The sequence below is a fragment of the Strigops habroptila genome, chromosome 5, assembly GCF_004027225.2.
Source record: "Strigops habroptila isolate Jane chromosome 5, bStrHab1.2.pri, whole genome shotgun sequence".
NCBI lineage: Eukaryota > Metazoa > Chordata > Aves > Psittaciformes > Psittacidae > Strigops > Strigops habroptila.
The window spans coordinates 2207533-2222109 of NC_044281.2; the positions used below are offsets into that span (position 1 = coordinate 2207533).

The 14577-nt window shown below is 42.5% G+C and overlaps 1 protein-coding gene across 6 annotated transcripts in view; it reads left to right on the forward strand.

Moving 5' to 3' along the window:
- Positions 1 to 14577, forward strand: part of IKZF2 (IKAROS family zinc finger 2) — a 119990-nt gene that overhangs the window by 70925 nt on the left and 34488 nt on the right. For all 6 annotated transcript variants that reach the window (XM_030488122.1, XM_030488126.1, XM_030488121.1 and 3 more), the window contains one exon: positions 930 to 1097. In XM_030488122.1, the coding sequence (XP_030343982.1) occupies positions 930 to 1097 (168 nt within the window). The remainder of the gene's footprint in view (positions 1 to 929; positions 1098 to 14577) is intronic.

Here is a 14577-nt window from a genome sequence, read left to right on the forward strand (position 1 = left end):
GCTTATGCCCTATTGATGTGCACAGTGGGACAAGCAGGTGATTAGAAGCTGATGGCGTGCCAAGAATGCTGGAACAGACTAAGTGTCCTCAACAAATGTTGACAAAGAGTATGGTTTTGATGATACTTCATAAAACCTGTGTGGGTTTGTCAGGGCTTTTCCTCTAACTAGTGACTTTAAATAAGGGTGTTTGTTTTTATGGACCCAGTCCCCACTGCTCAGAGCAAATACAAAGGATTAACATCAAAATAAGTTTTGTATGTGTGTGTGTGAATGCATGGGTTCAGGGGAGAGGGTAAAGTATAGAGTTTCTGTTAATTTAGATACTGTGTTTTTCATCAAACAAGTCTTTTCAATGAGTTTTACTTAGAGCACAAATTTGCATATTTCACAATTTAACAGTGTAACATTTTTCTCGGTGTTTGCTACTGCACAAAGCTTGTGGACCTGATCCTTACTTGCATCTATTCTCTCTATACCACTCTAGCAATGCAAAGCAGCCTTTAAAAAGGGTTTTCAATCAAAGTGTAATGTAAGCAAAAGGTTTGGTTTGAAGCAAAGACCTTAACATCTGTCCAAGTCCAATTGTTCTGCTCAGTTCTAAATACTCATATGGATTGGACCTATACTAAAAATAAGTGCAAAACCATAGAGATAAATACTACAAACTCACAGTCATGGATCTGAATTTTGATCAGAGCTTGTCTTTCGTGAAGGATCAAACCTCTGAGGCAGAGAACTTTAAGAAAATCACTATTGAAGTCTTTGCCCATCGTGCAAAAGAAACAGCCTCTGACTTTAGCAAGCGCCACGTGTGGCAGTGGGGGCCATACGTATGTAAGATGACACTGTTACAGAGAGCGGGATAAAGGGCTTCATGCCTCTTCCAATGTTTCTTGACAGCTCTCTCCCTTCCATTTCCCTTCCAGGTGAACGCCCCTTCCACTGTAACCAATGTGGAGCTTCTTTTACCCAGAAGGGGAACCTGCTGAGGCACATCAAGTTGCACTCTGGGGAGAAACCATTCAAATGTCCCTTCTGCAGCTATGCCTGCCGACGGAGGGATGCCCTCACAGGACACCTCAGGACGCACTCTGGTGAGCCTGCCTTGTCTTCTCTTCCCTCTTGTTTTGCCCTTTGTCATTGCCGTTCAAGTGAAGCAGGTTGTGAAAACAACTGTGTGGTCCTGGTGGCTCTGGGTCTGTACCATCCTCTTCAGATAGCACAGCTCTGAACTTTGGGAAAGCCTTGATGTGAATCAGAAAAGTTGTGGTTAAGCCACACCTCTCCTTTTGTGTAACTGAGCTCCTCTGCTGATGCTATCGTTCTTCCCTTTGAATGTCTCCTTGGGTGTATCCAGGCTTCGCTGGCAGATTGTTTTGACACTCTCAGCCCCAAAGTGGCTGTGAAATTCCAAAGACTGTAAAGAATAACTGCTCTTGGTAGCCTGCTTTTCCGTTCATACCCATTTCTTCATCTAATAAATGCCATATGCTGGTGAGTTCTTACTCGTTCATCTTTCAGAAACCTCCTAATTGCATTTTTGATTGTTACATCTTGCTGTAAAGTCCTAATTCATGGCACCCACAGCACTCACCCTAAAGCAGAAAGTGGTGGAGGGAGACTAGGTTTGTCTTGCCTTGCTACGTGATAGTATCATGTCTATGTCAAGTCTACTTGATAGAGTTTCTTGATATGTTCTGAAAAAATATCTGCCCCGTAACTGCATGTTTATAGTCGGGCTGATAGCCCTGATCAGGATCAGGTGTATTTCTAGTCTTTGTATGCTGCACCAAAGGGCCTCATTCTGCCCACTTACTCAGTTGTGTAGGACTCTTGAGTAAGATTTCCATTTGCTGCATTTTTTATCTTCTAAGATGTTCAACTTCTGTGTCCAGGCCATTTATAGGAGACTGTTTTTCATTGTTGAATGAGCAGAGATAATTGGACTGCTAATAGTGATAGCATTACAGATGAACATTTTGGAGGTATTAGCAAATGTGTGACTGCTGAAACACAGTAGTTGAAGTGTAGCCACAGACGAAAACTCTACTGTGAAAATGCAATCATGGAGCTTCCTGATTCTTTATGTGTGTTTCTTCTACAGGGTCTGCCTCACTTCAGTAGAGGTTTCTGGTTCATGAGCATTAGGTTGGTCTTACGATACACAGTTGCCTTGACATTTCCAGGAATCAGAAAGGATAAGCTAGTAAGCTTCTCCAGGTAGATTTTGGAGTACGCAGGAGGCTGTATTGATGCAAATGCACTGCTGGCAGAAAGCATGAGCTTAAAGGACTGCAGGTGTGGGACTAGGCTGAGAGAACGGTGTGAGAGTTGTCAGCCGAGAGGATTCCGTCTGCAAGTCAGAAGGGACAATACCTGTGGAACTGTGAGATGCAATTTTCACACATCTGACCATAACCATAATTTCAGCTTGAAATTGAGTAAAAAAGAATACATGATCATAATAGCCACCATTAAAATAAGAAAGGGAGTTGTGACATAAAATAGCTCACAAACATTGAGGTTAAAGACTGTATTCATAATACGAATATAGATCTTGTTACCCAGATACAGCCATTGATAGAGATGGATGAATTTTCCCATGTGAAAAGTACGTTTCTGATGTTTCTGCTTTTTGTATGAGGATGAAATGCAAAGGTGTGGGATTTTCAGAAGACAACTAAGCTGCTTAGGCACATGAGTTCCTCTGGATCTCGTTCCCTAACTGACTTAGCTGAGTTCAGCTGTGCTCAATGGGTAATTTCATGTTTTGTTTTCAGTGAGGAAAGTGTCACCCCTCTCAACAGTCAGCTACAACAGTTTTCAGCAGAGGGCCAGCAGAAATAGGCAAGTGCTCCCACAATACTCTCCAAGTTCTTAAGAGTAGCACTCGCAGATGAAGAGTTAAAAACCTAGGATATTGCCCTAAAACCCGGTACCCAGCTGTGAACATGAGCATGGGAGTTAAGATGTCATTCTGTCCACGTCTTATAGGCCAGCTTTGTTGGTCTGTGCATATGTATATGAACGTGGTTCATGGAGAAAATGGGGGGATGTTTCCTAGAGATTTTAAACAGTTTCATATCAGTGTACGATACAGCACTTTCTGCTTTAATAAAGCACAACTGAGAAGTCTGTAAGTAGACCGTGAAGATACAGCAATTCTAGTAACTCATCGAAGGTCTTTTCCAATCTAAATGATTTTATGGTGCTATGAATGTTTACATCTCTTATTTCTGACCAGAAAAGACGATATCAGATAAAACATAGGAAGAAGAGGTTGAAAACTATTTTGAAATATGAGATTTCAATCTAGTACACTTAATATCTAAATTGAGGTGAGTCTGTATATGTTTTTATGTTTATAAAAGGAAAGCTCTTTCAATCAGATCCTCAGCTGATACAGATTGGAACCTCATCCTCTAAGCAAGGAAAGTACTGCTGTTTTGCACCAGCTGAGAATCTGGTAAATGATTTCATAAATGCAAGACCAGTTTCCTTTTTCATGTTGTATGTCCTTTTCATCCTTAAAAAGAAAGTGCTATGAATTAAGAAAAACCAAAAAACACAAAAAGCCACTTTTTCCTTCCCAAGAGGGCTTTAAACTACTCAATTTTTTTATGGAAGGCAGAGTTTGTAAGAAAGGAATTAAAGAATTTTTTCTATCCTTTTTTTTTTTTTTCTCCCAGCTAGTTTGGTCTGCGAATTGGAAAGCACTTTGTGTCACCATTTAGTCAGTTACACCCTCTAACTATTGCCAGTTAGTCAATTTTTCCTGCGCTTAGTGCAGGGTTTTCATACAGTAAGACAGGAAAGGTGAAAAAATAAGGAAATGTGATTGCAAACAGAAATTAGCAGAAGCATCTCAGAGAGAGCTGAAATAGCTGGAACTACTATCGACTTAAAAAACCTCAAAATTGGGGTTGGTTTTTTTTTTTCACTTGGGGTGCATTTTTTGTCCATGCTTTTTAATATTGTTTCCTATTTATTTGAAAGTGTTTCTAAGCATCACAATCCACGTTTTGCTTGCCCTTCTTCTGCAGAATAATATCTTACTGTGTAAGTGTTCCCAGGATGAGTGGTTAACAAAATATTACTCTGCATCTGTAGTGCTGCTGCTGTTTAACCCTAAATAATTAAGGTCGTATCTTGCAGTGATTTAATCCTGCGATTATTTACCATTTACTGACATATGGAGTTCTGATGAACTTCGTGTTTATATCTTCCTCCCACATGCAGCTTTTTTGATTTCAGAAATATAACGATGCCTTCAGGACATTAGTAGAATAATGCCTGTGGAGAGAATGTGCAGAATTACACTAAGAGTGGGCCTGAGCATCAAGGTACTTACAGGACTTTCAAATGTTGTATTCAGAATCAACTCCATAGTTCTGTAACACAGGTGATACAGGAGGGGTGCCTGAGTGGGCTTCCCTCATGTGAGTTGTAAGGACAGGCTGTGGAGGGCTGGGGCAAATGTTGGTAGCCCCTGCTGCAGGATGCACTTGACAAACCAGCAAGGATTGGCTTCGCCTTGCCTGGCTTTTGCTGTTCTCAAGGAGGAAAACATCCAGGCAAAGCCAGTCTCCTGGTGGCAGTCACAGAGTACCTGCTATCTCACCCTGAGACGTGCCCATCTTCTCCATCATTTCTATAATTGCACTATGAGACAAAGGCAGACAGAAAGCCAATGAAACATTCTACTGTAGGCAATTAATGAACAAACCCCAGAAGTTTTAAGGAAGGCCGTTGATCTGACAGATAAATCTGATAATTAAAGCACCTAGATGGTGACTTCTGTAGTTTGAAAGATATATTGTACAGCCTGATGCTGTTTTACCTTGAAAAGCCCTGCATTCTCAAATGGGTGCATAAAATTAGCAGTTATGTTTTGGCATAAATTTCTCTTGTGTCTAAAATGGAGCCAAGTCAGCCCTCCCCTCATAATGCTATTGTAAACACAAATGCTTTGATAATTCTTAAAAAAGTCAAGGCTGCAATGATGAGCAATCTGGAAGAGCCCATAGAAAACATCAGAACATCAGTTTTCAGAGCAGGGCTTGGGCAGTAAGCCATAGATTAGGGGTGGAATCACTTGCTAAGGGGAAAACAACATACAGAATAGATTTTGATTAAGTGTGAACCATCCATCCATCCTTTGCAGTAAGCAAGGATGGCCGTGTGGGCAAATTATTTTGTGGTTTTTTGGTGATTAACAGACTGCCTCGTTGTGCATACACACACACTGGCCACATGAAGCCGCCTCAGGCAACCGTACTTCTGGAATTTCCTTATTTTTCCTTTATCTTGGCAACTTCAATCACTCTCCCTTACTGTGGGAGTATGTAAGTGTTATTCATATAAGAAAGCAGTTTTACTGTTTATTTCTTCCTAAAAAACGGGTAGTCAAATCATTGTTCTTTCCTGTCAGAGAAGCTTTTCCTCACAATAGCTTTAAAAAAATATATTTCCAAGCTATTTCTTTCTTGTTTAGAAAATGCTTTTTTTCCCTTTTCTACTTTTAACAAATATTTGCTTTTTCTTCCCCCTCTTCTTCCTGCATTGCTCCTGCACATTGTTTGTTACTTACTTCCCAGCTCTTCAGTGGTACTGAAATAATGGTATCATTTTATTTGCCAAAGAAAAGCAGTGAAGCATTTGTTTTGAAAAGAGAGGCTTAGGCAAAAACTCCCAAAGGCACTATCTTAGCAATCTATGTACAGTGTGCAAGATAAAAGGGCATATAATTAAAAAGGTGAATGTCCCATTCGTATAAAGGTAGTTTATAAGTCTTTCTATGTTTCTTGCAAGTCTTTCTCATCTCTTTTTCTCCATAAGGGCTTTCTGCTCAGCTCCTCCTATGTGGTAGTAAGCCATTGGAGATGTCCTACATGCCTGCAATTGCATGACTGTTGTCAGCAGAACAAGTGAGATCTCTGTGTGTGACTGTGCTCAGAGGCAGAAAGAACCTGGTTCCTAATGCTGACAACATGCCTGACTCAATACCTGTTTGAGAGAGTCATCCCACCTGTGAGTGTCTCAGTCCAGCTGAAAAATGGGATGAACAAGCACAGTGCTGAAAAACAGTGCTGTGCAGGAAGTCCTGCCTGTCAAAAGCCAGCGAGAATTATTGAAACAGTGGCGAGGACAGTTATTAAAGATAATGAAGAATCAGTGTTTTGAACTGCTATTTTTATCTTCAAGGGACTTTTACCACTATTAACATCTCCACTCTCAAAAGGACCAGTATCTACTCTATAACTATGTTTTTGACGATGGGAACAATATAATTAGAAGAATCTTGGGACCTGAAATTCTCCTTACGCTCTGAGCTGGACTGCCTCAAACATATTGTGAATGGGGAAAAAAGTAGTAAATGTGAATAACTAGGATACTGTCTGTGAAAAATGAAGTAGGAATGTGAAGAGGTGAGGGGATATTTTGCATACAAATCCCATTTCTGCAAATAGGTTAGCAAACAGCACCTTCCATCAGTTGTGATGAGCCAGCGGGTATTTATTCTCTTGGTCTGGTACTTAGAGCTGTATTTAATCAGGCAGGGCTACTCTTCCTCTCAGGTTTTCTTACACTGTTTCAGTTAAACTTGGCGGAATTAACCTTGTCACAAAACCATTTTGTGGTGTTCTTATCGGAATTCAGGTTCCAAACTGTTATAAGCAGGTACACAGTACAGCAGCTCATTAATGCTTCCAGTACCTAGAGACCTTCGCTCTATGTTGTAGAGAGAGTAAAATCTCTGGGATTCTGCTTTCCATATTGTTTCTATGTGCATTTTTTGAAGGCAAGATCAGAATGTGTACAAGGGTAGTGTCTTTCATCCCCTAGGCATCCTTATTTAAAGTTTAATCCCCACGTAGCTCCAACTTGTATCCCATGCTTTGCTAAATCCCTATCTGAACCTGATTCTTGAAGTGGCGGGGTCCTCTTCACCTCCAGAGCACTACGGTTACAAGTATTAGTGTCAGCTATATGAAAAGATCATCTTTTATGTGCTCAGAATTATCTCATTATACAAGCTTGGTCGTGATAAGCCTTTTCTACAGAGCACAATTATCGCTGAGAAAACATCTTTGATTTAAAGGTGCTGTAGGATCATGATCTTTCCACAAAAAATAACATTTGGGCTTTGTTTTCAGGGGAAACTTGTGAAAAGATATGGTTCCACCCAAAGCAAAAAGTGTTCACTTTTTGCTTATTGATCTTTTAAAAGTCTTGAAATTCCATAAAGATTCCCTCTTATCTGTGGTAGTTATGGATCAATCTTTGACTGTTCAACCCAGGAGATCTGTTTCCGACAGATAAGACAGAGAAACAGGAGAAGTGGTCCTGGCAAGCAGAGGTAGATGTGTTGTGTACCAGCCTCATGAATATCTCACTCTTGGTTAAGACTGGATATCAGCTTTTCTTCCTCGCCCATCCCCTGGGGTATGTGATTGATCTGACAGGGGAACAGACGCTATGCACCTTCCCACTTCTTATGGTGCCCCACTATAAGCAGGAGGTGGCCGGCTTCTTCAGTGGTTCAGGCTTGCCTGTAAACTGGCTGAATAGGGAAAGACTCACCCACTCTTTTAGTGGTGAGAGACACCAATACCATGGGAGTATCCTTGTTCTAAATATCAATTCACAGCAAGATTAGTAAGTGCTAAGATTTATCATGGTATCTGTGAGACAAGTCTTGTGCCTCCTGCTGTATCTCTCAGTGGAACATGGCTTTACTGTGTCTCTGGCACCTGCAGGTCTACCAGCTCCATTCTTCAGCAGAGAGAAGGAGGAAAGCATGTCTGGAGGGAGGTTACATCATCTCCTCCTTTCCCTGATCATCTAAGTTTCCTCTCCTTAATGAGACAGAATGGCAGAATTGGGTGTTTGGTGTGAGGTTAAGCCTCTGGACCCTTGGCAAGGAAGAGTTTTGTGTTAAGGCAGCAGATCCTGCACCCCAAAATGGGGAAGAGTATTAATGCCTCAACACTCCAGCTTCACCATGAGGGAAAGTTTCCCCAGGGCACATTTCGGTCCTGCAGTGCAACAAGGTGCTCATAAGGAGGGGACGGGGTGGCTTTTGCCTCTCACTTCAGATCTCCTGAACCTGCTGTCACCTCATCCAGAAGGTCAGATATCACCACAAGGCTTAGGGGTAACTAGGTCATTGTTTAGGCAGCATCGTCGTGGTGAAAGACTTGCATGGGATCATCCCTGATTAACTTTGTCCAGTTCCTTTCTTCCTGCGGGAATGCCTGTGCCAAGATGGAAGTGTGTGTTTTGGGTGGGACTGTTGACGTCCAGTTTTTGTGTGTTTTCTGTCTCTCCTCCACGTTAGCAATTTGCATCTCGGCATCATCAGCCAGATTCTGTCCCTCTTTGTGTTGCCTCAGGCCGTATACAACCAAAATGAAGCACCTGGTCTTGCCCTACTGGACTGCTCATTGGAGAGGAAAGGGACACTTCTCCACTGCTGCGTGATGCCTGTTCTTAAGCCAGACATCCTGCTTTGGAGGAGCAAACAAGACAGTGGCTTTCTTTTTCCTCTGGGCTGTTATTCTGCCACAGTGCTATATGTGGGATTTCACTGACATAAAAAAAGCAGATGAATGTGAGATGACTTCTGCATATAGAGCAGCAGCCCTTCTAAACAGCATGCCTAACCTGTTTTTTTAAACATCCAGAGAGACTGTTTCTATCGCCTCCCTAGGGAGACAGTTCCACTCCCCATCTGCTTTTTATAGCTGTAACTCTCATTTGGATATTTAACCAAAACTATCCTTTCTTTTGCTGCAGATTATTGCTCTTCCTAACACTATTTTTTGTGACTGTGAGTAATCTCTGGGCTCAGTTTACACTGTGATAGGCTGTACTCATTATGTCTGGCATTGATTCTATTCTAGCCTGTCTTTATCTTCCAATCCTCTCCTTTTTTATTTTTACTAATTTTGATTTTTTTTTTGCTACTCTTATTATTATAAGGGACCTAAATTTTGAAGTCATTTTACACTCTGGAAACACGGGCCAGTACAGATGCAGACCCCTTAACCTCATCTCTGCCTCAGTTGCCTGTCAGTGAAATGGAAATAAAGTGCACTTCTCAACCTTGTCACGATGGTGAGAGGGCAGCATGCACAAATGATTGCAAGGCGCACACATATTGCTGCAGTGAAGGTCATGTAAGTACGTAGCAGAGTATTCCGGTGCTGCTTGTGCCCCTGCTGCATAGCATTACATATTATCTCCTTAGTTTTACTTAGCCTTTGTGCAATAGTAAAATGAGATAATTACAAAGTGGAAGGAATAATAACTTTGTATTGTTCCCATAACCACTGAGGTATTATACCCTGATCCTGGTGTGATTATCTTCGACACAATAGTAAGGTGATTATTAATAATGCTAAAGGACTTACTACTTAGCCTGCAATTTTTGTGTCTTGTTTCTTTCATGAGCCCTATCTATTTCATCAGCCCAAAGCCTGTGTGAAGTGGGTATGTGTTGTTGCCTTGCCGTTATCCGTTTTTCAGTGATGGGAAAATGAAATAGGAAAAAACCCCTATGAGACCAGGTTGGCAAATTTGGGTACCTCAGCACCAAGGTAGCTTCATGTGAATCACTTGTCTTTCTGCACCAGAACTACAATGGGCAGGCTGGCAGGTGAGGGTCTAGTAGCTTAGGTATTTAAGGATGTGTGGTCCTTTTCTCTTAAGTTCAAGCTGTAGAGGCCTCTTGTGGCCTCGTTTTCTTTGTCATCAAGGATTGTTTCAGAAATCCAGTGTTTTTACACTCCAGTTGATGTATGTACCTACAAACCCAGAGTTTAAGGTGTAGCTGTAAACACAGGCATTACATGGCCGGGCTCCAAACTCTTTGGGATCTGGGTGTCACATTGTATTAGAATAAGCTTGAAGGATGTAATGCAGTGCATCAGGAGTCCTCCTGCTCCAGAGGTGGCCTTCTGAGGTAGCTGCAGTGGGTTTTGCAGAACAGAGAGCCAAGAAATGGCTGAGAACTTTCTCGTGTTCTTGAGATGCAAACGTGGTATTGACTTGATGAAGCCATCTCTTGGCAAAACCAAGACCACTTCTTGCACATACTCTGACCAGCAAAATACCACAGCAGCTCTAAGGAGGAAAAGAGTTTGGCTTTTTTCCCCCAAGAAAATTGTTTTCAAGGGCAAAAAGCTTTTGCATATTGCCTCCAAGGAAAGAAGATCCAGCATTTGGAGCTCGCCTTTGTCAGTTCTTGAAGGAGTTCGTGAAACTTTTCAGCTTGAGAAAGTTTGAGCTTGGAATCAAATGGTGGTTTGAGGCCACCTTTCCTTGACATCTCAGAGGTGGTTTATGGGGCAGTGTGAAATGGAGAAACGTCACTGACATTTTTGATAATATATGAGTGCTTTAAGGTGTAAGAGAGGTTATTTTTGCCATCTGGAAAGGAAGCCAAGAGAAACTAAAGGGGAAAAAAATAACCCAGTTAACACCACACCATAGCAGAGCTGCAGAAAGCTGCTACTGGTATATTCTCCCAGACTCTCAGCAACCTGTAATTATGAATTATCTGACAGCTAAGATATTGATGGATATCGCTCAAGGAAAATGAGAATGTCTAGATTTTTTACAGTGAACCTGTACTGAACTCTGTGTGACTCTCCTATTTATAACCCTGTGTGAAGTTCAAGGAAACTTGTCCTGGAGGTTTCCTATGAGAGGGAACTGTGTTTTTACCTGACTAAAACTCTCTGGATATTTTCCCATTTTTTATTTGATCTAAGTGTGAACTTTCTCCACCCTCTGCCCCTCCTTCCTTTCTGGAGTGGTTAGAGAGGTTGATTACAGCCAGGATTACACAAGAGATGCCAGTTGCACACATGTTTTGCATAACTGTGCTGTGCTGATTTCAGACAGGGTGCCCCAAGTTCCCTCCCTGCCTTGCAAAAGCGAGTCAAGATCTCTATCTTCATTCCTGAAGCTGGAGAAATGCTGTTGAGGCCCTGCCTATTGAAACTTTGTCAAAGAGCACCTGGCTGGGACTCTCCCCAACCACAGGGTTACCTGTACACTGCAAAGCACTCCCTTTTGGAAAAGCCTCTATGTCGAGTTTGTTCGGGCTTTTTGTATTAAATCTGCGAGAGTCACTCTGCCTCTGTGGGAAGTGCTACAAGTAGTTGGTGGGACAGGGTAATTGAGGAGGATTTTCAGTGTAAGGCAGCAGAGTTCCCCGGGATGCTGTAGCTGCCCAGACAGCCACCTGCTCCCTATCAAGGATGGGGGGATGTGCTCCCCAGGGATGTCTCCTCTCCCTCCTTTCCAGGAAGACAGGCATGAATGCTCTTCCATGCTCCGAGATGGTCAAGAGCCCATGGTGAGGATCCTGATGGGACAGCTAAGACAAGCTCAACCCTGTGCTGATTCTGGGGCTAGTTAAACGTGGCTCTTCAAAAGCAGTGAGCTCTGTTTGAATTCGGTAAGAATGGGGGGCTTTGAAAGCCTTAGCCTGTGTTTCAGTTCCTTTTGCTGAGAAATAGGTACTTTCTTCCTCCTGCCTCTTTTCAGTTTGGAGTAGAAGTCTAGGACAGCACATAGCCAAACAGGACTGGACTGTGCTGACATGCCTACAGCACCATACTGTACCATGGGATAGAGCTGGTCTCACAGGTAGGCAGAGCACAGACTGTTTAAGGGCTTCAGGCTCTTCCTAGAAAATAAATCACATGTAAAGGTAACACTGCTGAGAATCTGATGATGAAATTTTTATATAGAAAAGCAGCACGGGCCATAGACTCTCTCTCACTTGGATACCCTTCGTGTGCATGCATTTTGCTTGTCTCCTTGGAGACAGTGGCTTGTCTGGGAGCAGCTAGCCTTGGCTAGGAGAGGCCTGACATTTCTGGTTTGTGGGATGAAGCTGTGCTGCTGAATTTTCCAACAACCACAGAGGCATGATTTGATAGAAGCATAAGCAGTTCCACGCAAGGTTTTCGTGTGAACATCTTTCTCTAATACCTCTCCGGGGACACCATTCGAGTCTCTGATGTGAAAGACGGGTTCAGATATCTTCGAGGAGAGCCCAGCAATCCCCATCCCTCGGATATCAGAAAGGTTTGAGAAATTTCTCCCTTCCCTTTCCTCCTTTCAAAGAGCTGAGTCAGCTGGACTGGCATGTCTGGAACTCTGTGGCACCGCGAGCAGGCAGTCTGCCAGCTGCATTACACACCGCATCCAAAGGAACACGTCACTCCCCTCTCTTTCCCTCCCCTCATTCCCACCCCCCCCTTCCCTTTTCCCTTTGCAGTCTCCACCCTCTCCCTTTTATTTTTCCTTGTTGATCCGTGTAGGTGAGTCAGAGAAACCTGCTCATCCACAACCTGTTCCTTCTTGCCAAATCCTGGAGCAGCACTCCCAGTTCTTGTTAGGTGTCAGGAATAGGTTATGAAAACAAAAACTGATATAGGCAGTTTACTGGGTATAGAGTGCATGCTGTAAATGAAAACTAAATGCATAGTGAATGTGCCACTTTGAATGTGTTCCTAATAGAGTGATGTCTTTTGTAGGAGGCACTTTATTCTGTGATTCATATGTAATGATAGTTTTCTTCCTATAAAACACCAGGACAGAACAGGGAAATGATTTAAGGCTGAGAGAGCTGGGCTTGTTCAGCCTGAAGAAGAGAAGGCTCCAGGGAGCCTTTAGGGCAGCACCCATTGCCTAAAGGGGCTACAAGAAAGCTGGAGAGGGGCTTTGGACAAGGGCCTGTAGGGACAGGACAAGGGGAATGGCTTTAACCTGCCAGAGGGGAGACTGAGATGAGCTCTTAGGCAGAAGTTGTTCCCTGTGAGGGTGCTGAGGCGCTGGCTCAGGGTGCCCAGAGAAGCTGTGGCTGCCCCATCCCTGGCAGTGTTCAAGCCAGGTTGGACACAGGGGCTTGGAGCAACCTGCTCTAGTGGAAGGTGTCCCTGCCCGTGGCAGGGGGTTGGAATTAGATGAGCTTTAAGGTCCCTCTCAACTGTTCTAAGATTCTGTAGGAGCAAGCACATTTACAAAGAAAAGCCATGTTAACTCCTCTGGATTTTAAAATAACTGGAAAGTGGAAAATTTCCAGTAGGAAAAAAGGTGGTTCACAAAAGTGATTTTGAACAAAATGACTGAGCTTTTGATATCAATTGTAGTTGTACTAATCTGGAGAAACTCCACTGATGTTGGCATAATTCCTCAAAGTTTGCACTACCAATGTGCTTCTGACCCCAGGAATTAAAAAATGATGAATCTGGATCCCCTCAGTTCATAGATACTTAGAAATGAGAGTGAAACATGATAAATTAGCCGTTTTGTTTACCTTATTATATTTATTTCATGAGTGGGGAGGAAGGGGGAAACATGCAAGTTAACTTTTCTCTTTGGTCAACTGACTCTGGGAGCTGGAAACTGGAGAACAGCGTAGTATTGTATCTGTCTTGGGCTGAAACTGCAGGTGCTGGTAATGCTGTAGGATCAAGTGTGTCTCAATATCCATAGCTACGTTTCCATCAAGCAGCATCAACAGATTGCTTTTTGGCATGTTTTGTTGGAATGAAGCTGCTCAGCTTCAAAGAATAGATCATCCACTGGGAAAAGTGCTTTGTTTGACTTGTATGTGTCCCAGTAAAATGTCCACATTAGCTATATTGTGAAAAATGTCTTCATTATGTGTTCCTATCATTGGTCTTTTACAAGCAATGAGTTTTTCCCAAGGGCTAATGATGAACCAGCTTCAGGAGACTGTAAGTATGGTGTTGGTTGAGATGCATGAGATTTCTGCCCTGATCAACATCAAGTTGAGGACTAATTTGACCTGGCTGGTGAGCAGTCCATGGGATAAGATTGCACCATTGGTGAAGAGAAGGTAAAAGGGCCATTTTGTGTCAGGGAGTATAGAACTCATAGTGAGACACAGTCATTTCTCAGAGGGTTCAATCCCAAGACAAGAAAACAGGAAGGCTTACTGCCCAGCCACCTTCTGCAGAGGATGAATCTAGTACAGACAAAAAGGGACTTGAAAAAGGCATTTGAGACATCAGTGTCACAGATAGGAATGAATCCAGATGTCCTAAATCCCAATCTGCTGACTCAGTTCAAGACTCTTCACACACAAAGTAAACAAAAAAATAGATGTAAGAAAATGAGAAAAAGATAGTTTTCTTCTCCCAGGTTTTGAGAAATGAGAAGATTTACACCCTTTCACTCTTGATTCAGACTTCGCACTGAAATCAGCTAATTTAAATAGCCTAGTGGAGCATTCAATATGAATTTTTATTTTGTTGTGGGGGTTTTTTTGGTCATGGAATGCAGTTAAGTGTGTTCAGAGTTTCCTAAATTCCCCTTTTTTGCAGGAAACCTTTTTAAAGTATTTCTGGATGTTGAAAGAGCTCTGTGGTGTGTTGTCCAGCTTTTCTGTCTTTACTTTCAGCCCAGGCAGTTGCTTTTTCGTTCCTCTTTTTCTTTCTCTTCCTTTTGGTTTAATTTCACACCCATGTTTAATTTCCTTTCATTTTGTCTGCCTCCCTTTCAGCCACAATAACAGGTTCTGAATCT